At 40.8% G+C, this 23,128-nt stretch overlaps 2 protein-coding genes and 2 long non-coding RNA genes across 7 annotated transcripts in view; 3 read left to right on the forward strand and 1 right to left on the reverse strand.

Annotated features, from left to right (window-relative positions):
• Nucleotides 1–7,503, forward strand: part of LOC142016673 (neurabin-2-like) — a 92,081-nt gene extending 84,578 nt beyond the window's left edge. The window contains exon 19 of the mRNA XM_075000793.1: nt 7,406–7,503. Within this exon, the coding sequence (XP_074856894.1) occupies nt 7,406–7,462 (57 nt within the window). The 3' untranslated portion in view covers nt 7,463–7,503. The remainder of the gene's footprint in view (nt 1–7,405) is intronic.
• LOC142016631 (uncharacterized) overlaps nt 1–23,128 on the forward strand; it is a 505,011-nt gene that overhangs the window by 131,332 nt on the left and 350,551 nt on the right. The window lies entirely within an intron of this gene.
• Nucleotides 5–21,810, reverse strand: PDK1 (pyruvate dehydrogenase kinase 1). Of its 2 annotated transcripts, XM_075000799.1 has the most exons (11): nt 21,575–21,810; nt 17,156–17,297; nt 14,673–14,744; nt 13,549–13,733; nt 13,143–13,238; nt 12,311–12,388; nt 8,760–8,836; nt 7,108–7,206; nt 5,731–5,841; nt 3,739–3,852; nt 5–3,630 (listed from the first exon to the last, which is right to left on the reverse strand). In XM_075000799.1, the coding sequence occupies exons 1-11, from the start codon at nt 21,690–21,692 to the stop codon at nt 3,490–3,492; spliced, it is 1,233 nt and encodes a 410-aa protein (XP_074856900.1). In that variant the 5' UTR covers nt 21,693–21,810; the 3' UTR covers nt 5–3,489. The 2 variants fall into 2 exon arrangements, with proteins under 2 accessions (XP_074856900.1, XP_074856901.1); XM_075000800.1 differs by lacking the exon at nt 14,673–14,744.
• LOC142016676 (uncharacterized) overlaps nt 21,295–23,128 on the forward strand; it is a 34,773-nt gene continuing 32,939 nt past the window's right edge. For both annotated transcript variants that reach the window (XR_012646365.1, XR_012646364.1), the window contains exon 1: nt 21,295–21,416. This is a non-coding gene — a long non-coding RNA (uncharacterized LOC142016676). The remainder of the gene's footprint in view (nt 21,417–23,128) is intronic.

Consider the following 23,128-nt stretch of genomic DNA (forward strand, 5'->3'; position numbering starts at 1 on the left):
ATGTTTCTCAAGTGTTTAAAATATGGAAAATTCCTCTGGAATTCAGACGAGGTAAGGACTGTGGAAATGCACATTCATTCTACTAGTCTCCAAATAAAATTTAAAGTTCATATTTCAATTAAATGTCTTCAATTTTCCTTTTTTTTAATTGAGAAACTTACTGATTTGCTTAAAGTTTAATTAGTGTTTTTAAGGTAGAGGATTCTTGGCATCCATGCAATCGGTTGATTTCCAGAGGTGGTGACTGACCAGAGATTTTGTTGTTGGTGAATGTCAAGGCTGATTCCAACCCACTCTGACACTCCCAGTGCAGAAGATGGTGGCCTCCAAGAGACCTTAAAAATACCTTGCCATTATAGGCTTCTGCTTAAAAGCTTCTCAAGATCACAGATTCCCTGACCCCGGGAGTTAGCTGCTCCCACCCAAATGAGAAAACCCCCCTTTAAAACCAAGGAAGACTCTCTGGGGTAACCCCAAGCTTTTCACCCTCCCTTAGGAGAGAGCTTGAAAACAAAGAGGAAGAAATTAAGATGCAGTCTGATAGCTGACCTTTCAGTCTTAGGCATGCATATACACAGACCTTACTCTAGGACCCAGGAATCAAGTCATTGCCTTAAAAAGGTACTTTATTAATAATACAAAAGATAAAGTATACCAAGAAAGTGATAAAGTTTTCAGATGGGAAGTAAATCTCTATGCTTTTATCTACCTTTTTTAAAAGTTAATCTAACACCGAGCAACCAAATATGCTTTGATTCCTTGGATAGATTTTCATTGCCAGCAAACTGTTACAGCCTGTCTGTTAGAATGATTTGCCATATTTGTTCTTGCACATTACTATAATCAAGTTCAACTGAATTCTTAAGTGGAAGTACTATTAAATATTTCAAAATTTGATACAGATGGTTCTGAAAAGTTCTAAAATGTCAAACGTACTTTGAAAACTTCATTTTAAAAACTCATGCTATTCCTCTTAGTATTAGGTTGTCAAGAGTGACAGTTATAAATATTAAGCAAATGCTCCCCACCTCCAGATAAAATTTGACCACATTTTTCAGACCTTTTCCTGTGCAGATCCAGTTGCAGGATGGGGACATTAATCTGGTCAGGAAATATACTGTATTGCCTTTTTGGCACTTGGATACAATGGTGGCATGCCACACAAACAAAACTTACCCTCACGATGCCCCTGTGATGTAAGGAAGTATCTAGCCTCAACTTACAGATGAGGAATGCTAAATAAATCCCTTGCAAAATACCTCTCTAGCATCCTTCCTTATCTATTCAATAACAAGACATCACAGAGTTGTGATCAACAGCTTACTCTTCCCTGCATTATTTTTTACCTGATAGACATCTGACTCTCTCATGTTTTCTGTGATGACACGTGCACATCCCTCACTTACAGAGCAGTTAAGATTGCTCATCTGACTTAGGCACTGGATTGCACGTGCTTTGTTGCAGCATTCTAAGTTTTGTCGTGTGCAAGAATTCAGTGTGAGGTAACGTTTGATATGGAGGTATCATGAGCACTTAAGTAGCTGATGTGGTCAGCAGCAAGGTTGGAGATGAACAGTTACATCCCTCAAAAGAAAGAGCTAAAATATAGGGGGAAAACAGCACATCAAAATAAAGTTGATATTTTGACAGTAATTGCACTCTTTAAATATACCTAAAAAGCTTGTTAAGGGGGGGGATCCTGTTGTCCCACCATTTCAGTGATCCTCCAGTAAGAAATAACTTTTGCACAAGAGTTTCCGCTTAACAGGAGTTCTGCTGTCACCTACCACATGATCCCAAAGTGTACCAGAGTATCAAAGGCACTGGCTATATACAAAGGGTATTTGGACATTAGAGAGAAAGGAAGACGGGCATCTTTATATAAATCTTGAAAGCTGCTCGTTCACATTACGTAAGTATGCCAATTTCTGTCTCTCATGAATTTTCAGTACAGTTCTCAAAAGGCCTGTAACTGATATTACATACTGGCAAAGCATTATACCAGAAGCAGCTGTTATGACTAGATTTTCAAAGACCACATTTTTTTTTAAAATAAAGTTTCCAGAGCTGAAAGACAAATACAAGTAGAACTTGAGAACAGTTTAGTTGCCTTGCCTTATCATTTGGACTGCATCACCTACTAGTAGTGCATACATACAGATTCACTCATTTCATGTGGTGTTTTACTTCAATGAATGTCTTTATGTACTTAAATTCAAGTACACATGGAACCTCTCTGGGCTGGGACTGTGAGGTTTGGCAACCATTGTCCAGCAGGCCAGGACTGGAGCTAGGCTATGCCCATGGCTGGGGCTGGCTACAGACCTAGGAGCCTGGCTGACTGTGCAGATGGAGACACTGAAAGCTGGCAGCAGAGGGGCCAAAATTGATCTGCCAGCTCTAACAAACTACCTCCTTTGAGATAGTCAGGTTAGACTAGGGGAGATCCAACCTCTATTAGTTTCTAATCTTGCTAAATTTATTTGAGATTGTAAAGCACTTTTGAGCTCCTTGGCAAGAAGATGGTTGACACATGCAAAAGGTTGCAAAATTGTTTACTATAACCCTGTTAGAAGATTTGCCCAGCACTGCTTGGGTCCTTCAAGGCAGGGGGTTGCAAAGTGTGAGAAGGTAGGACAGGGGGTGGGAATGCAGGAGTCATAACAAGGGTTTGGGAAGGCTCAGGGTGTGGCCAGCGTCTGCTCCCCAGAACTGGGCCAGGGTGAGGTCTGCTGCCTTGGGCTGGATGGCTGCATGGCCCAGACAGTGATGCTCCAGGGCTGAGAGGGACGTGCTTCGCTGCTGCTCCCTTCTGTGGTTATTTTGGAGTGTGTGCCCCTGCTACCAGACCTCTTCCTTTCCATCTGATGAGAACCAGTCATATTTCATGCACATCCCATTGTCCTGGTATAACCCACCCTTGATCTAGCTTTAAGTTATGGTGAGAGGAAGCTGCATACCAAATGTGGTGGTCCTCATGCTTTGAACAAACAGATGGATGGACACAGCTGCACAAACTCTCTCACATCGCTAGTAGACTAATGCTTTAAATAGCTAATGTTTCACTCATCAATGTTGAGATCATTTGAGAACTTCATCGAATGCTCAATATAAAGAATTGGGGTGTCTGACTAGCTACTATTTCTATAATGCTTCCAGCAGGAGAGTTGTGAGAACTATGCTAGTCAAAACAGCTGGTAAATAAGGTGCCCTGGACTCTGTATAAAACTAGTGCTCCCCAGACATAGCTAGGGAAGTAAACTGGAAATACAAAGTGGAAGAAATAAGGGTGCTTTTCCTAAACAGCATACTTCGTTTTAATTCAGTTAATTCCTCTCGGTTGTGTTGGAAAACAGTTTTGGACTTCAACATCCTATTATTCCCCTAAAAACATTTTCCTAAAGTATTTGAACCATATTCAGTATAACCCAGCACAACACTCCCTTTGCAAGCAGCAAAAGTATGTTTCCTTTTTCTGGACTCTGACAACTATACGCTGCGGAATGTGGTCAGGTCCTTTGGCTCACTGCTTGGCACACACCAGTCATCTGCTTCATGGTTTTCCATGTAGTGTTTCCAAGCTGACTTATTATACACGGGAAGCCTTTCGATTGATTCAGTTGATAAAGCCTGCAAAGAGAGCAGATGCCACGGTGGAGGCTTTGCTGAGCATATGTTAATTTTTCATTCAAATTATATGTGATATTAAGCCCGATACCATAAGGTGGTAAATTATACCTTTATGTAGATAACTGCATCTGTACCATAACCCTCTAAGGAATACAGCTTCAAATCTCCTTGGAAGTACTGTGCATACAGACGTGATATAGGCAAACCATAACCAAACCCAGCCTGATTTTGGGGGTGGGAGAGAGAAAAAGACAAAAGCACACTTACGTTAACTGCATTATCTACAAAAGATTTATCAACATAGCAAACCTCTTCTGCACTTGGACAAAATCCAGCTATGGTCAGGCTATTTCTGGATCCACTTTAGCATTTGAGAAAAGCAATCTCTTAGGCTGTGTTTACACTACAGAACTATTTCAGGATACCGAGGTATCCCAGAAATTGCTACTCTGTGCCTATGAAACGGGCCTGGTATTTCAAAATACTAGGCATGCTATTTCAGCATCCCTCTACACCTCATTGCAGAAGCAATAAGAGATGTCTCAAAAATAGCACAGTATTTCAAAATAAACGAACTAGGATGCACAATTTTTGTAGTACAAATTATGTATCTTATTTCGAGTTAGGGGCACAGTGGAAACGTAGCCTTTTATAGGTTCAAATAGCTGGTGAGAACTCCCAAGCTGAATTACTCATCTCTTCCATACCCCAAGTTTCCTTCCTTTTCCTACTCATTCACCCAAAAACCTTCCTTGCTTTTTGTTGGAAGGAGCATATAGAGCCTGGAGACTTCAAGAAGTAAACACTCCCATGAGGGCTGCTATATAATGCAGTGGGTGCTATTACTTGCAGCTATCCCAAGGCAAGAACAGTAGTGAAGTATTCTGCCTTGTTCCAGAACACTGGATGATTATCTTTGTACCTATGGAGACACTAGGCTGGTCTGGCTGTTGCTGATCTTGAGAAGGCAGAGACTTAAGCCAGAGATGTTATGATTGCCAATGAGATGACAGATAGTCCAGGAGTCCTTAAGTTTGCTTGTGGCCTACACAGTGAAAAATTCCGACAGACCCCTGTCCTAAATCATTAACAATTAAACACTGAGCAGCAGATAGAAATATTAATTTGTGCATTGTCTCTGGAACCACATAATTTGAATTAAGGTACTTTCAACTCTTTACATGGATGGTTTTATACTGGTGTGAATTATCCAATCATTGGATTTAGAAAATAGTTAACAGGCCAAAATTTTGAATGACAGTGGGGAAAAGCAGTCTAAGGCAGAGTGATGGGATGGTAACGCCAACTGGAACTTGTAATAGACAGTGGGTGTACAGCTACATTTCTTACATATCAAGTAGGAGTGTGCAAGGACCACATGAGTAAGCTCTTTATCAGCACAACCACATTATGTAGCTTTGTTCTCGTCAGGATTATACAAATCAACAGTTATTTCACTCAAAACAATAACTATGGACTTATTCTAAAAGAAGAAGCCGTTTTAAAACCAGAAGTTCCTAAAATTCCCAATTAATTCCGATCCCTGAATTAACTTCCTTTGTACTCTGCTTCCAGGGCCAAAGTTCACCTGTACTCTCCGAGAAACAGGTAACAGTAATTCCAGTAGTTCAAGGACTGTCACTCTTTGCGCTCTCCTCCTTCAGAATTTGAAGAAGCAGAATTTCTGAAATTTTGGTAAATACTAAAAATATTTGCCTTATTTCATGGGAAGGATAGTTCAGTGGTTTGAGCATTGGCCTGCTGAACCCAGGCCTAGGAGCTCAATCCTTGAGGGAGCGATTTAGGGAGCGGGGACAAATCATTTTTAAAAAAAAAAGTCAGGGGTCGTGACGTGATGACCTAGCCCAGGGTCCCCTCCAGTTCTGAGAGACAGGCTTATCTCCACCTATTTTTTACCTTTAAGGCTACAAATTTTGTTTAATACAGTAAAATCCATTCATGTAAATTAACTTTTAACAGCAGAACTGCCAAGCTACTATATGCTTTGCAGCAAAGTGAGTAGTGTAAGAATACAGGTAATTTCTGCCTTCCCAACTATCAAACCTATAAAAGAGAACAAGGTAGAAAAGGTGTACAGACCAGAGGTGTTGCCCGTGATGTCTCAACACGAGGACGTGGTGCAGTTGAATACATATAGTTAAACAGTACATCGATTTTCCTCATAGGAACCCCGCCACCACGATCACTTATCTACAGAATGAGTGAATATACAGTTAACCTTAGGCTCCTGTACACAGAAGAGAACAAAGACAAGCTGATTTTCATAAACCTCAAAAGAAGTTTAAAGACTGAATCTCAACTTGTCCTTATTAAAATCATGGGGTAAGAGTTTATAAGGAAAGCCATCACTTGATAAATCACAGCAATATATACACATAAAACCTCAGCTGAGGTTAACGTACTTCTTAAAATGCTCTCCCAGAAAGCTCTGTCCATGATGATGCAGAATTCCTTAAGCTATGTCCTACAGCAATGGGCCTCCCAACCCAGGTTGACAGATGCAGGCTAGCAGTACTATGCTAAAAATAGGTGTATGGAGGGTGATTTGAAGTTATGGCTGAGGCTGTTATGGTCTCTGAAGCCTCTCCTTCACCCTACGCTTCAGAGCATGCACTGTGTGCTCCGAAAATTTCAGAAGTGGCACAAGCCCAATGCTTGATGTGGACTGGGAGGCTCACAGCCACAAGTCTCATTTACATGTTTTGCTCTGCTTTTTTTCTTTTTAACCCTCCTTCCAGTTTCTCATCGTCATGTTTAGGAAGTTGGGGGTCAGTAAAATCAGCAAGGGCCATAGCACCTGAAACCTATGGGTTCCAAGTTCTCTGCTTTAGCCAACTCTTTAGGAACAAATCACAACATATTGGTATTAATTTACTGGAGCAAATCTGAAGATCTGTTCCTATTTATCTGAAGATAAATTCAAAGGGAAACCTACATTCTGCAACGAACTGTGGAAGTCCAGCACTAACCACATAAGAGAAATGCTGCCTTGAAAGGAAATGTCAGCAAGACAAGGCCTATATTAACAGGCTTCTCCTACACTGTACTTACTTTATTCTGCACCTGTTCTGCACCTCACTCAAGCAGTCACTTCCACTTACAGGATGCCTACTCTAGACAAACTACAAAGTTGGTCATTTTTTATCCCCACATTGGCAGGCTACCCTTTAACAGACATATGGTTCACTTACAACATAGTAACATAAAAGGGTAAGTATGTTGAAAGAGTAAAATGATGCCACAATCTTGCTAACGACATAAGACTTGTGACATCTTTATGGTGTTCCCACTTAGCACTGACCCAAGGCTTGACATCCGACTAAGTCTCAGTCCTTACACAATACGCTATCAGCATTGGTACAAACACCCAGCGTCACCTCACCGATTCTTAATAAAATACTCCTCATAGATTCTGACCTATTTTCTACCAAAGTAAGTATCAGACAAGGCAATTACCTTCACAGTTAAATCCTCTTTGCCCAACGTGACATGTACTTGAATTGGAGGGTATACACTTCGATCAGCATAGTGTTCCATGGTGGCTCGCATTGCATTCTGAGAAATATTTCATGTTAAAATACAAGAGGTCATTTTAATCAAATCACAGATTTGACAGTAACTTGTGGTGTTGGCATATCAACTTCTAAAGCCAGTTTTATGTGTGCCCTTTTGTAAACCGTGTTTCCATTTTTGCTGCTTTGTACTCATATGAAGTATTTCTTCATAAACGTTTCCTTCTTGCTTTTTTCCACAGAACTCTCTGGAATATCAAGTCTGGTCTTCCCTTGCTTTGCTTCTAGGGGAGACTTAGGGTAGGTGTACACAATACCTATGCTAGTGTCTACACAATGCAACCACTATTTTGAAATAAATTTGAAATAGCGGCCATCTTATTTTGAAATTGGTAATCCTCTTTTCATGAGAAAGTGCCTATTTTGAAATAGCAATGAAGGGTCCTGTGGCACCTTATAGACTAACAGAAAAGTTTGCAGCATCTGATGAAGTGAGTCTGTGCTCACGAAAGCTCATGCTCTAAACTTTTCTGTTAGTCTATAAGGTGCCACAGGACCCTTCATTGCTGTTACAGATCCAGACTAACATGGCTACCCCCCCGATATTTTGAAATAGGTGCTATTAAAACAGGGAATAGAGCCTATTTCAAAATAAGCCATAGTGTGTCCAATGGCTCTAGTCTGAAATAGGCTCCGTGGGTGTAGACGCTGTATTTTGAAACAGCTAAGTGCTACTTCAAAATGCATTTTGGGTGTGGCAGCATTATTTTGAAATGAGTTTTTCCAGAATAGTTTATTTTGGAATAAGGCTGTTGTGCAGCCATACCCTCAGAGATATATGTCATGTGACTTTAAGGAGAGAGGAGGTGAATTCTTAAACATCCTTCTCTCCAACAACCACATAAACCATTGGAATTAAAAACAAACCAGCAGTCCTGTAGCACTTTACACACTAACAAAATAATTTATTAGGTGATGAGCTTTGAAGTGGATCTGTTCCACAAAAGCTCATCACCTAATAAATTCTTTTTTTAGTCTTTAAAGTGCTACAGGACTGCTTTTTTAGTTTTAATAGGATACAGACTAACACAGCTATCTCTCTGTTACAGTGCAATTAAAATACCAGCAACCGTTTATAAAAAGCAAAATTTTACACACTTACTCTCAATAACCTATCAGTCTTGTGTCATGTCATAAATCTACTTTCTCCAGTCAATTTGGAAAAGTCCACAGTATAACTTTAATTCTAAATTGTTTCACTAGTCAGATGAGATTACAACACACTTAAGTTCTATATGTTAGAAATGACTCTAAAGAGATGTGGCCTGATAAGTAAGTCTTAGTATTTCTGTACGAACAATTAAGATAAAGGACACATTTGATTTTACACACAGTCATTCATGTGTACAAATGATAAGATTTAGACAGCTCCCAACCTGCTCTGTGAGTGCTGTCAGGAACCTAAATGTCTGAATCTTGCAATTGCAGATATAAATGTGTAAGTTTGTTTGTTAGTTAAAAATTGGTCCAACGTGTCATTAATACATATTTCAGTATACAAATGTCATGCATTTTGTGTAATCCTACTGCACAAACCTTGAAAAGTTCAAAAACCATGTGATAGAGATGGGATGGTACATACACTACTTGCATGGTTTGTCCAGATGATTTTGCTGGAAAAGAAAGTAACCCCATCAATTGGACAACATACTGGAAGCCCTCTATTAGCTTTTGAAATATCCAGGTAGTTCAAACAACAAATATAATCTGGTTTTGTCTTGCTTGTTTTCACTGTTAAAGCACAGTACAGGGAAATTTGAATGGAAATCATGAAAACATTGGCTACTATCAAGTTTGTCAAAACTGATCCAAAATCTATTTCTTTCAAAATTTTGAAAAGTGTGTGCTTTAATTTGTTGAAATCAATTTTAAAAGCCATTCCTGCTAGTAATATTGTTGCATTTGAGTACATAGTTTGTCTAACCATTAGCTGCAGTAAAATGTGTTCTTGGATTAATTTCTCTGTTTAAAGATCTGCCAATTTATCCAGAAACCTTTGATAAATACTCTATTGGCATATAATTCTGCTCATCTTGGTTTCCAAATCTCACTCTTTGTTCTCATTCTTTTAAACAAACCAAGAAAAGTTACTAGAAATATTTTCATAGATTGATTTTTCTTCCATTTTGATCATTAATTCAGGACCAAAGCTGAAAAAAGTTTACTGGCTCTAAACACATTATTTGTTCAGCAAGCTAATTTCATCTGTAATAGTCTTTAGCGTATTTTTTTCACAGGCAATATTTTGTGAACCACTACAGTTAGAGATTAGTGTTTGCCAGATGGCATTTCAAATATGACAAAATTTTTACCCTTGCAGGTGAAAAATATTGGACCTTAAAATATACCAAGCCTATACTTGTCCCACACTCTGGGTAGCATGGGGTGCTTTACCTTGGATTAAAATCTTAATATAGGGGCCCTCAGTTCTCAGCTCTTCCCATGCAAGTGGTGGGTAAAGAATGCACAGCTGGTCCAGGATCTGGGCAGTGCAAGATTGTTTTTTTAACTTCCTTTTGTGTTTCCATCATTAGGCACTGAGCTCATCCATCAATCAGTGTAAGATGCACTAGTTGTTATGGCCCCATGGTACCCTTATGTTAGCTAGACATTCTTAAGGTGCAGACACTCATTTTACACTTGCCACAACTGGAAGTGTAGAAACGCTTCTCCAGTAGAGGTTCTCCCTACCATGAGGTGATCCTCCCGTAGCTAACTATGTTAGCTTTATGTCCAGGCTGCATTGTGAAAATGGCAAAGGGCAGTCCTAATGCACAGAAAAATCGGTATTACTAAGTGTTGGATAGAGACCATCAAATTTGTTTCTTCATTATCTGAAGTCCAAATCTTATCTCTGTGATATAATGAGTAGTTGTAGAGACAGTTATTAGAAACAAGATTACAGGACACTCAGTAAATGCAGAGCCCTACAGTTTCCAGGGAATAAGTAGCAGCCAAATTCTTATTTAAAAGTATTTACGGTAATAAAACTGTGAAGGGGAAAATACTTGTTTTTAAAAAGGTGGCCTTGAAAAATTATTACACTTTACAATAATTAATTACACTGCAGTTACAGCGTAATTAAACTATGGCCATGCTTTATGAATTTAATTCATAAAACCAGCTGACTACATTAAAGCCTAATTACAGTGTAGCAGGACCTAGAATAAGTAGTGTATCTAAATACATATGTTCTGAGAATGATCTAAGGTAGTAACTATAAATAATTCAATCACATAATAATATAACAAACATTAATTCCAGTTATAATAATAAGTGATAATGAGTGATCAAAATGCATGAAGAAGTGACAGCAGCAGAAAAAGGACAATGGGGATTTCAAAAAGCAGACTAACAAAATGTGAAGAAAACTGGAGGGAAAAAGTACTCCAGGAGAGCTGGCAGTTTCCTCAAGAGAACTATATTAAAAGGCACAACTGCAAATTCCTGATATGAAGGAAAGCTATAAAGAACAGTGACATGCCATTAAGGCTCCATCAGGAGCTCATCAACAGATCTGAAAATCAAAAAAGACTCCTAAAAATAGAAATACGGACAAATTACCACAGAAAAGTATAAAAACATATCATAAGGATGTAACAACAGAACCTATAAAATGAGTTGTACCTGGCTAGAGACCTGAAAGGTGCTAAGATGAAGTTCTTTAAGTACATTAGGAGAAAGAGAACAATGAAAGAAAATAAAATGTCCTACACATAGAAGGGAAGGGAGAGCTAAAAACTGACGACATCCAGAAAGCTGAGTGTTTAATACCTATTTTGCTTCAATCTTTGGGGAAAAAAAAATAATGGTAACTAGATACTAAACATAACCTTAACAACAAGCAGAGGAATGCAAGCAAAAACAGGGAAAGAACAGGTGAACTATATCTAATTCATATAAATATTCTTCGAATTTCATCCGGTCATACTAATTTACTCTAGAGTACTTAAGAAACTAATTGAAGCCATCTTGGAACCACTGGCAATTATCTTTGAAAACTCCTGGAGGGCCACTGAGGTCCAAGAAGACTAGAGAAGGGAAAAGATAGCAGGAAAACAAAAGAAGATCCAAAAAATCATAGCCAAATCAGTTTAACTTCAATACCTGGAAAGATACTGGAAAAAAATTATTTCTCTATTAACAAAATATTAACAATCAATTTTTAAGCACTTGTGGGATAACAGGATTATTAGCACTAACCAGAAAGGATTTGTCAAGAACAAATCATACCAAACTAACTTAATTTCCTTCTCTGACAGGGTTAGTGGCCTAGTGGACAAATCAGAAGCAGTAGCCATGGTATATCTTGATTTTAGGATGGTTTTTGATGTAGTCCCATATTACACTGTCATAAGAAAATTAGGGAAATGTGATCTCAAAGAAATTAGCATAAGGTGGCTGCACGACCATTTGAAAGACCATATTCTAAGAGTAGTTATCAATGGTTCGCTGTCAAAATAATTAATACTGCAATTTATGTACCATAGCCATTGTAATTTTGAGATACTACAATTTCATGATTTTTTTATGTTAAGAAGTCCTCAGTCTTCAAGCTGTTTTTAAAATAAGGTTCTGCTGCATATGTGTATGCATGCTTGTAAATAATTTTTCAAAAGCTGTTTTGTCACAATTGATGGCGCAATACTTGTTTACATGGCCGCATCTAAGGAGCCATTTCTATCCATACGTCCAGTAGTTAATAGATAAATGAAAGAGAGAAAAGAAGACAAAGCTAAAGAGAGTATGAGTGGATGAAAAAGCCATAGACATACTGTAAAGATTGAAAATTAGGGAGATACACAAAATATTTTGGGGAAGGGGGAAAAGCTGTCAGACCAGTGGTTTTCAATGTTTTTGCATTTATGAGCCCCTAAAAAAACACAAATGGAAGTCAGTGGAAATTTTAGGACACAATCCACAGACTCCATTGTCAGTCTATGGTGATGACAAACTTTTGCAGATCCCTTAGATATAGTCTGCAGACTAAGTTGAAAACTACTGTGTTGACCTAACAGTTGTAAAATCAGTAGAAAACCTTCTGCTCAGACTGATCTTCCTCATTCCCAGTTCCCATGCACACCTACCATTCAACTCTTCAAGCACAAGTTCTGGAGAACTCATGTAATACAAATCACAGAGTCTCTTCGCATTTTCATAGCCATCTGTGGGAAATCAAAACAAACAATTAACTACAAAAATACATTTCCCTCCTTTTTCCCCAGATGCTTTAAGTTTTAATTAAAAGAGCATGAACGAAAACCAAAAACATTCTGCACACTTATTGCAGACCTTTCATATTTTCTCCCACAAGCTGAAATATTGGTAGAACTAATAGATTTGAACTGGAGTTTTCTGTTCCACATAAGAATACTAGTAGAATATAAAAAGAACCTGATTTACATTAGTCTATATTCTATCAAAACAAAAAGGCAGTCCAGTAGCGCTTTAAAGACGAACAAAGTAAATTATTAGGTAGTGAGCCTTTGTGGGACAGACCCACTTCCTCAGACCATAGCCATACCAGAACAGACTCAATATTTAAGGCACAGAGAACCAAAAATTGTTATCAAAGTAGACAAATCAGAAAAAGTGTAATCAAGATGTGCAAATCAGAACAGCAGAGGGGCGGTAGGAGGCGGGGAAGTTAAGAGTCAGATAAAGCAAAGTATGTAAAAGAGTCCTTATAATGAGCCAGGTAATTGCCATCCCGGTTCAAACTGCATGTTAATGTGTCAAATTTGACTATTAAAAAAAGACTTCTGCACTTTCTTTCTGCAGATGGTCATTAAAAGTTCCTTTTCAGTAAAACACAGACTTTTAGGTCATTAACAGAATGGCCCACTCCATTGTAGTTGCGTCTATCGATTTTAATGTACTTTTTCAAAATTCTTCTTCAGCTGGTCTGCTGCAATTTACCTTTAATAACTTCAACAACATTGCAGTTAGGATCTATGCTTCCAATGTGTTTTGGCTGAGCTGGATTAACTTTTATTTTTCCACCAAACAGCAAAGCTGCCAACAAAGAAAATAATATTTAATAGGCAATGTAATTTCACTATTTTCAGTTCTCACGTCTTCAGCATTGCTAAAAGGAACAGAATAAGTATAGTTAATCATTTTTGGTTGTGGCATTCTTAATGAAAAATGATTAATCTGCTTTGCTGATGACTACAAAAATGCTTTGTAGGCACACACAAGTATTCCCAAATGGATCAAGAAGATGGTGTAAGCAGTATATCCAAGTAAATAATATCTAAAGATAAACGTAAAATACACCAACACTTTCCATTCATGATTTTCCCCTTTTAACTGTGGTACTTACAGTGTTGATTGAGGAGCATTCTGATTGAAATGCGACTCATGTAGAAACGATCTAAAAAATACTGCACATTCTGGCAGGTCACTGGATCAACACCATAGCTTTCTTTGTACTCAACCACACCCTGAGCCATTGTAGGAATTACATCATTGTGTCGGTTCCGGATAGTTATCACGGTATCTGTAAACCTAACATGAATAAACTGTCAGTTTTTCACTTTCAAGTGAATTTAACATTCATTAAATTCCTACCTGCAATGGAAAGTGAAACCCACCAGGTACTGATATAGCACAGAACCACCTTAGAAGAAAAGAACAGTTCACTCTTAAGCTTTATTTTATCTGAAATTATCAGTAAGGGTGCCATGTATAACAGGGGGTTTTACAGATTGGTATTTTTCAATAACAACTGGAGTTAGACCAACAACTTTGGCAGAGATTGTCGTGTGGCTGTCAGATAGCAATTACTTTCAGACACTGGTGATATGAACTGTACTAAAAGTAAAAGGTTGCATGTGCCAGTCCCTAAGCCACAACATTCTGCTTATTCTCGACTTCTCCAATTTACAGAAACTGAGATTTTGGAACCAAAATGATACTTTTGACAAATCAAACAAACCAAAGGAAACATTCATGTTTCCTCATTTAGTGAAAAACTTTGAGCCACATCATTATTATGATCCATTACTAAAACATCAAAGCCCTGTGGAGTGGTTAAACACTGGAATAAATTACCTAGGGAGGCTGTGAAATCTCCGTCACTGGAGATATTTAAGAGCAGGTTAGACAGACACCACTCGGGGATGGTCTCTAGATGATGCATGGCCCTGCCATGAGGGCAGGGAACTGGACTTGAATACGTCTCAAGGTCCCTTCCAGTTCTAGTATTCTATGGGCTCAGGCTATGGGGTGGCTTCACTGCAGTGTATATTTCCTGGCTTGGGCTGGAGCTCAGGTGCTGGGACACTGCAGAGTGGAAGGGTCTCATCACTCAGGCGCCACCAAGAGCCTGAACATCTATACAGATGCCTATTTGTTCAGCAGCCAAACCCTTAGAGATTTTCTGAATCTGAACCATCATATGTATATAAATGCCCACATTAAAAAGTATATTAGAAACACACTGACCTACGAATAACTTCTGAATCTTCTGCACTTTTGTTCTTAAAATCAACGATCTCCTGAAGACTCTGGACATACCTAAAACATAAATCCTGCAGACTAGATGTTTTTCATGATAGTCCCATACAAATCTATTTTGTGAAGACATTAACAATTTTCTGTTAATGTTTTTTAGCTTGTAACCACAGCATGGACTCAAAGGAGTTATGTTAAGGTAGGGTTAGAGAAGCATCTTTATTGCCAGCACCAGAGTTATATCTGATAGACTGAAAATGCCTTGGCTTGTTCTACCAGAAGTTGAAGTTTGTTAAAATATTAATAATTCAAATGAGTACGTTAAGTGGTAGAACTCAGATCATTTTAAAATGTTTCACTCTTGAAGAAGTTAGTCTTTTTTACACTCTATTTTGACAACTTCTTTGTAAAAAACTGAAACTTGATATGCACACAGTTCTCAATAAACAGATTCAACACAGTGTTCTGTGTTCCAGGCCAGTTTAAAACACCCTTCAGGTGCAGGGTTGCATGCACACAAGTTTCAGACTGCTTCTCAAATTACGGTAATTCATAAACAATTCACAGAGGGGTACTCATGCTAGTGTGTAGCTTTGCAAATAACAAGCAGTACTGTGGTGCCTTAGAGACTAACAAATTTATTAGGTCGTGAACTTTCATGGGTAAAACCCACTTCCCCAGATGAATGAGGTGAAAAAATGAAATTCAGGGTTTACATAGAAAGAGGAAATGGGGGGATGAGGGAAGAGTTATCCATCACTAGTAGGATCAGCTAAGTTACATCTGCACTAGCGAGTGTTTTGCGAAAAAGCTGGGGCTCTTTCAAAAAATCCTATGAACGCCTACAGACAAAATGTGTTCTTTCAATATTAAATTGGAAGAATGCCGCACTTTTTCCAGCAACCCTCTTTGTCTCCCAGATGAAGAACAGCACCTTTTTCCAAAACAACCTTTAGGAAAAACCCATGTGTAAACGCCTTGGGGGCCCTTTTTTTGGAAAGAGCAGTCCTCATGGCACTGGATTTTTTGATCCCTGGCCCATTCTTCAGAAAGAGTGCGGGGTTCTGTGGACGCTCTCTATGGAAAGAGGAGATAGATTTTTTGAATCCACTTTTTTTGTGTGTGGATGCAATCTTTCAAAAGAAGTTTTTTTGAAAGAGATCTTCCAGAAGAACTTCTTTTGAAGGTATCAGAGAGGGAGCCGAGTTAGTTTGTATTTTCAAAAACAAGAAGTCCTGTGTCACCTTATAGACTAACAGATACTTCGGATACACTTTCATCAACAAAGACCAGCTTTGTCAGATGCATGAGCCATTCTTCCTATGAAGTGTATTCCAGTAAGTCTCTCACAATGTAACCGCTCAATTGACGCATTTGTGTTTTATTATATAAGCAGCTGCTCTGTCAATTTTTCACTTTCACACGATTTTAACACTCATTAAATTAATTCTAAGTTCTTCCTGATTACTCCTAGTTGAATTATCCCCCACTGCACATTGGAACAATTCCTGTCGCCCACAGATATTTTTACCCACAAAAAACACATTCTGACATAGAGGCAATGCAGCTATACCTTTCATCCACCAGGGACCGATGTGGCACCAAATTAAAGGGCAGATAGCTGCTATCTGCTCTGGCAAGCTAAGTAAGTCACCATCCTCCAGTGGAGGTATTTCTAATGTTGTCCTGTAGGGATCCGGTTTTGGTTTCAATCTACTAAATACATATGTTTGGATTAGAGATTAAGAAATAATAGCTGGTAAAATGCACCAATGACACAGGGGCCCAGTAGAAAATGGGAGCAGGGAGACATAGGCAGACCAGTTTATATAGTTATTCAGATCTGGATTGTTTTGTAAGGCAAGCTCTTTTGAACAACATGCATTTCATACCTCCAAACACTCCCAACCTAGGACACAAGTGGTACAGTGAACTCTCTTGTACCCAGAACAACAAAGTCTTGTGGCACCTTATAGACTAACAGATATTTAGGAGCATAAGCTTTCGTGGGCAAAGACCGCTTCATCAGATGCATGAGTGGGAGCGTATGCTCCTAAAGATCTGCTAGTCTATAAGGTGCCACAAGACTTTTTGTTGTTCTCGAAGCTACAGACTACTGTTCTCTGTCTCTTCTATCCAGTATTCTTTCAGCTAGAACCCACATATAACCAGCACAAACACGCTGCTTCTATGAGAGCAAAACTGAGTGGAAGTCACTCCCAGCCATCACTGCCATAGTTTCCCTGGCCAGCTCCCCAGCCCTGAGCTGCTGGCACTCCCTGGCACCCTAGCCAGCTCCCAAGCCCCACGCTGCCAATGATCCCCAGCCAGCTCCCTGGCCGCAAGCTGCTGGCGCTCCTGCCCCAAGCTGTGAAGAGTTCTTTCACAGCCACATAATTTCTTCATGCCATTTAATATATTTGCATAATAGTAATTTGTAAAGGCTAAATAAATAAATACAAGATAATGCTTACCAGCTCTGCACCAGCTGAACGGAAGGTGTTTTTAGCAGATTGTCTGGGAGCAGACTTATTTCTTTCATTATGTTTGCCAATCTTACAGGCAACTCTTGTCTCAAAAACATAAATGAAGTCTTTTCGCAAGCATTTTCAGATCCTAAAGTCAAGATATATTTGGAAAAATCAAAATGAAGATGACATTTGTGGAACATCTTTCTACAGCCAGACGTCACTATTTTCCTGCAAATTGATGTGGCCTGCAGCTAAGGTTAAATTAGAGCAGTTTGAACGTAAGAATAACTTGGATTTGACGCTTTGATAAACTGCATTATTTCACCTTAAAGCAAAAATGTGCAGATGCTAGTCCCTTTCTCACTGAGGAACAATTATTGTTTTAAAAGATATTTTTCACTGTGAAATAAATAAGCCAATTGCTTACAAAGAATATTGTGGCAATGGAACTCTGGACCTTCCCATCCACAACACAAATCTCTGTCATTCATCCAAAAAAATCTCTCTTTTGTTGTTTTGCCTCGGCGTGGGAGGATGGACTATATTTAAATATATATATATATAGCGAAATCATCCAAAATACAGGACTTACTAGACCCGCTAAATCAAACCCTGGAAGATCAACCTCCAGTGTGTCGACCCTGAGTATAGTAACTGGGGACAAACTTTGCCATTCCCATGTAATAAATTTGAAAGCCAGTATGTACTGAATGACTCTGTTAATTGAACAGCAAGGATTGAAAAATAGAACATTTGCCTCAGATTGTGCGCAGTCTAACTTGGGCAGGGAATGATCAAAAGTGGTGCAAAAAATGATATTGTGATCATGTAATCAAAGATTTGCAGGACTCATAGTTAATGTTATTTGTAGTACCTTAACTATGATATCAGGAATAAACTGATTATTTAAAAAAAATAAACTCTGAATTTTAAATTAACCTATTTAAATGTGAAATTATAGTAAGTTTAGGATTTAACAAAGATGGAAATAATCTATTAAAATCACTTAAATAAGACAACTATTAGACATTTGCAGCTGAAGCTTTAAAGAAAGTCAGTCACTGATTCAACGGAATCCATTGGTTAGGCACCTGGAAAACACATTTTGTTGATGTACTAAACCAGTTTTTGGCAGCACTAATTTTCTTCTGCAGATGCAGAGAGGTTATTTTCTTCATTTCAATCTGTTCAACTAGCTTAGTTCAATGACTAGTTAAATTCAAAGTTAACACATTTTAGATGAAAACTAAGGAAAGTTTTCAAATCCAGGCATAAAATTTAAGTGTAAGAGGATGAGATTCACTAGTTCCAAAATTGCTGACACACCAGAAAATTGATTCAAATCCCCAACTACAGATCATACTTCCTTCATTAAATAAATCAATCAGTCTTAAATGCAAAATATGTTTTAATTAATGTTTTCATCTGTATCCAGCATATTTAATACAATTTTATTTCAGTAATAATCACTTTAAAATGCCATCCAAACTGAGCTTGACATAAATCACAAATAAAAAAGTAATAACAAATCCAATAACTTAAAATATATAGTACCTAAATAAGTGTATGGGAAGTGTCCAAATGTTCAAATGTGTATGTCAATACAGTGTATCTACCTGGTTAACAATGAGAAGCACCAGATCTAGTTTAAAAAAGACTTTTAGTTGCAAATCAACGTGCTTTAATGGCTACTAAAATGTGAATCAGCAGCTCTTTAAGACAATAAATAACGTAAAAGGAAACAAGATGAAAACTGATTATTTAGCTTAAGTCATCTTATTTGCTGATTTAAATAATGATTAAAATCAGTTTTGGCTTTGACTTAATTCATCATGTATGACATCATATGACTTTGTGACCTTTACATTCTTTCAATGTAGATTTAATTTTGTCTCCCTGTGAATGGTCCACCTTTAAAAGAAAAAGCTAAGAAAAATACAGACGGAAAACACTATCCTACTGTAAAGCATGGTGAACATCTGATCAGGTACTATTGCCAGGTCCTGCATCAGAGCTCAAAATCATATCTACTGCAATGTTTAGCCCCAAGCACATCATCCAAGACCTTATACTCTAAGCCAGTAGTAACAGAGAGAAAGCCGTGCTAGTCTATATACTATCAAATCAAAAAAGCAGTCAAGTAGCACTTTAAAGACTAAAAAAATAATTTATTAGGTGATGAGCTTTCGTGGGACAGACCCACTTCTTCAGACCATAGCCATACCAGAACAGACTCAATATTTAAGGCACAGAGAACCAAAACCGGTAATCAAGGTGGACAAAGCCAGTAGTTTTCCACCAGTATGCCACCATACACTGGTGTGCCATGAAAACTGTCCAAGAGTGCCTGGAAATTTGTCAATTTCCTTTCCCAGCCACTCTTTGCAGAGCCACCATAGGGGGGAAATTTACGACCCTGTTCCAGCTGGGGCTCAGGGCAGCAAGGCTGCCTTAATCCCAGCTGATGTGGGGGGGTTCATCAATTTCCCCTTACAGCAGCTTTGCTAGGGTGCCTGACTCCAAGCTGGCATAGGGCTGATCAATCCACACACCGTTCCCTCTCCCCTCACCACCACAATGGCTTTTTGCAGAGCTACAGCACAGGGAAATGGCAACCCCATGGGAGCCCATTTGCACCAGGAGGCAGATGAAATACTGCTTCCTGGCCTGAAGGGGTGGGGAGATGCCCCCCTCGTGTGGCAAGGAGAGAGGCTTGCTCTCTGGAGCTGTCTCTTCACCCCACTTTCCCCATACCCCCCATGAAAAATAGTAATTTCCAGCAATAACTGGATTACTCAACATCCCATCACATGGCATGTATTCACTTGCCCATTGTTTTGCACTCCGGTAGGCCAAGATTTCTCACTAAGCCGGTATGTTGCTATTTGAGTTTTGCTCTGATCCATTCAATTTCAATTATTTATGAGTTCAATTATTTAATGAAAATTATACATTTAAAAATAGTTACAGATCTGAAACTCAGAATGCAAAAAGGTGACATTCAGACACCAGACCAAATGCTGCACGTGGAATACTTTTAGGACTATGAATAGTTAGAAATAGTTGAGTTTAGCAGATTCTGAAAATGGGTCTGCACTCACTGTCTAAGAGGGTGTATTCTATAGTGGATTTGAAACATTAATGCACTTGATCCTTATTGTTGTTTGCACTATGTTGCAAACCCCTCTAGTAAGGCTATAACCATGGTAAGTAAATGTGATGTTTACGAGCAGACAATTCAGATGAAAAATACATGTGCCATAGAATTGTCTGTTTCACTGAAGTGGCCTGGGTTACTGAAAAGGTTGGGAACCACTGATGTAAGCACTGTAGTCACAATTTTCTGCTTTGCTGTGGAAAATATTTGCCTTTGAAGTAAATTCCCACAGTACGGAAAACACTTTTTAAAACAAATATAGCTCCCAAACTACCGTAACTATGAACACTACTGACACCCTCGTTCAAGCATAGTGGAGATTAAGTGATTATGTTCAATTTTTATAACTTAAAACAGACTTTTGATATATAAAGAACATACTTTATATATTATAAAATAATGATGTAAAATGTTGAATGGATAAGGAGAGCCTGTTACTCCAAACAACTGATGTAGATCATTCTTAAATAAAATGGTGGAGGCCTACGTTGTTTTGTTTTTTTTTAAATTTGGATAAGAGTGTTTCCCTATCAAGCTTCAAAAACACAGACCTCGACTATTTCTGTTCAAGGTCCCCAGGTCTGGCTGCATGTAATTTATCACCTATGAACCTACTGAAACTGGGCCCGTTGCATTGTGACTCCAGACCCAGGCTAGATAAGATTTCTATCAAAGTCTGCCCCTGTGGCCGCTGTGCGTGGGGCACGATTGGACTGCAATGCCGACGTTACAAGCTCTAGCGGGTCCGGTCCCTTTGCAACTAGCCGGCACCACTTCTTCCCCGGCGCTGCGACTTTGGCCGCAGCTGTAACCAGTCTCCTGATGAGGCCCCGAGCCGGGACAGACCCCCCGCCACCACTCGCCCACCCGATTGGCTGCTGCCGGCCTCACCAGCCCCCTTCCTGGGAGCGAGCAGCCAATCGCGCTCTGGGGCTCTGGGCGACTGGCCGGGCACCCAGACGCCGAGCAGCTCGCGCGCACCTCCCCACCCCCCGCCCAGCAATGGACCCGGCCGGCTCCCCCCGTTCTCTGCAGGGCACGGAGCCCCCACCCGGGCGGTGGGGAGCAAAGGAGCCTGTGGCCTGAGGAGCCGCCCGGGGAGCCCAGGTGAGCGGATGAGCGGCGGCGGACAGGCACCGCCCCCCGCCTGGTGGTCACGCAGGCTGGGGGCTGTGCACGCGGCAGCCCGCGGCGCCTCCGCTCACGTGGCGCTGGTGGCGCGGGACCGCCTGGTGCTCGGGGGCGGAGGGGAGCCGGGCGCTCACCGAAGTCCAGGAACTGCTTCATGGAGAGCGGCGACGGGGAGAAGCGGGAGTAGAAATCCACTTGCTGCGGGAGGCCGGGCGCGGAGGCGCCTCGCAGCAGGGCCCGCAGCAGCCTCATGGCGGCCCCGAGGGCGAGACACGCGGCTGCGGTCCCTCAGCCCGGCGCCGCCGCCATTGCCGCTGGGGCAGCTGCCAGGCCCGCGGCCTCTGGTCCCGCGCGCCCCTCGAAGGAGCAGGTGGGCGGTGCTACCCGGGACTGGGCGGGAACGAGCGGCTGGGCGCCGCCTCCATCCCGCCCTGCTCGGCGCCGCGCCCGCCGTGGGGAAGGGAGGTGCTGCGGGGCCGCTACCCCGGGCAGGAGCGTGGACCCCGCTGCGAGCCCCGCGAGAGTCCCCTGATCGGGCCCTGGTGTCATAAAATGTATGGACCGTACCATCACACCCACCGGCTAGTCCCCGTCGCTGTCCCCGGCCCGGCCGTCATCCTGGCCTCATCGCTGTGCTGAGCCTAGTGGGATGCGAAAATAACCATCCCCTTAGCACACCGCGGCTGGTACAGGCCAGTCCTTCAGCTGCAACCTGACCCACCCAGCCCCTGCTGTGTGACCTGTGCGTGGAGCCAGCAACAGGCCATGATGTTCCACTTAACCGAAAGCAAGTAGGAGTCCAAGGAGGTTAACACCAGTGGGCTAGTGTTAGGCATGGGACTTTTCAAACAAAACAAAAAAAACCTCATCATTTTGTCTGCCAGTTGGACTTAGTTGCAGATTGCATGTTACCTGTGGTCAGGGCTGGGGGTAAACTTAAAAAAGGCCCCTGATTATCCCCAAGTGATCATGCCAGTATAGGGATTTAAAGAAATGGCAGTGTCTATAGAGGTGGCTGGTGAAGGGTGGCCCACGGGCCACATGACTCCCAACCCAGGAAGAGCCAAGATGGCCCCAGCTCTGCCCCTGCCCCCAAGCAATTTGTCCTTGGGTACTAACTGGACTGGCCCAGTTTCCCACTGAACTCACCACCAGCCAGGCAATTTGCAAAGCAAGGAAGCCCCATCTTGCTTTGCTCAGCCCGCAGCATCTCACTGCTTTGTGTGAGTGAGTGCAGGGCAGTCATGCCCCTCCTTGAGCAATGTGGCCAGAGGAGTGCAGCAAGATGGGGCAGTTGCTCCGCTTGCCTTGCTGCTGAGTGCAGGGGTGGCGAGGTGAATCCCTTCTGCAGGCACCCAACCACACATAGACGCATCTCCTCACCGGTTGCTGACTGGCCTTGACTCTTCCATCCACGACATTTTGGGACACGCGTGTCCCCTCCTTCTGTGTTGCCTATGTCTGGAGATGGTAGGACTGGGGTCACTGGACAGCCCCTGGTGAGCATTATGATTGCCCCCAATGGAGGCTGCAGGTAGTGAGGGATTTGCTTTCACCCTGTTAACAGCTTCATTCTGATGGGCTGTATCTTGTTGGTCCTCTGCGTTCATATACCTACGTTCTTTTTTCTCTTGTACATCAGGCCAGTTGATGTCTGAGGCTGCATGTTGTGTTCCTAGGTGGCCTTT

This window comes from Carettochelys insculpta, chromosome 8, assembly GCF_033958435.1.
Source record: "Carettochelys insculpta isolate YL-2023 chromosome 8, ASM3395843v1, whole genome shotgun sequence".
In the NCBI taxonomy this organism is placed as follows: domain Eukaryota; kingdom Metazoa; phylum Chordata; order Testudines; family Carettochelyidae; genus Carettochelys; species Carettochelys insculpta.

Coding starts and splice junctions, on each gene's coding strand:
- PDK1 (XM_075000799.1), bottom strand. CDS start 21,692: ATGAGGCTGCTGCGGGCCCTGCTGCGAGGCGCCTCCGCGCCCGGCCTC. Junction 13,239..13,548: donor AATGCTCCTCAATCAACACT/GTAAGTACCACA, acceptor CTTTGTTGGCAG/CTTTGCTGTTTGGTGGAAAA. Junction 12,389..13,142: donor TGTTGTTGAAGTTATTAAAG/GTAAATTGCAGC, acceptor GATTTCCCACAG/ATGGCTATGAAAATGCGAAG.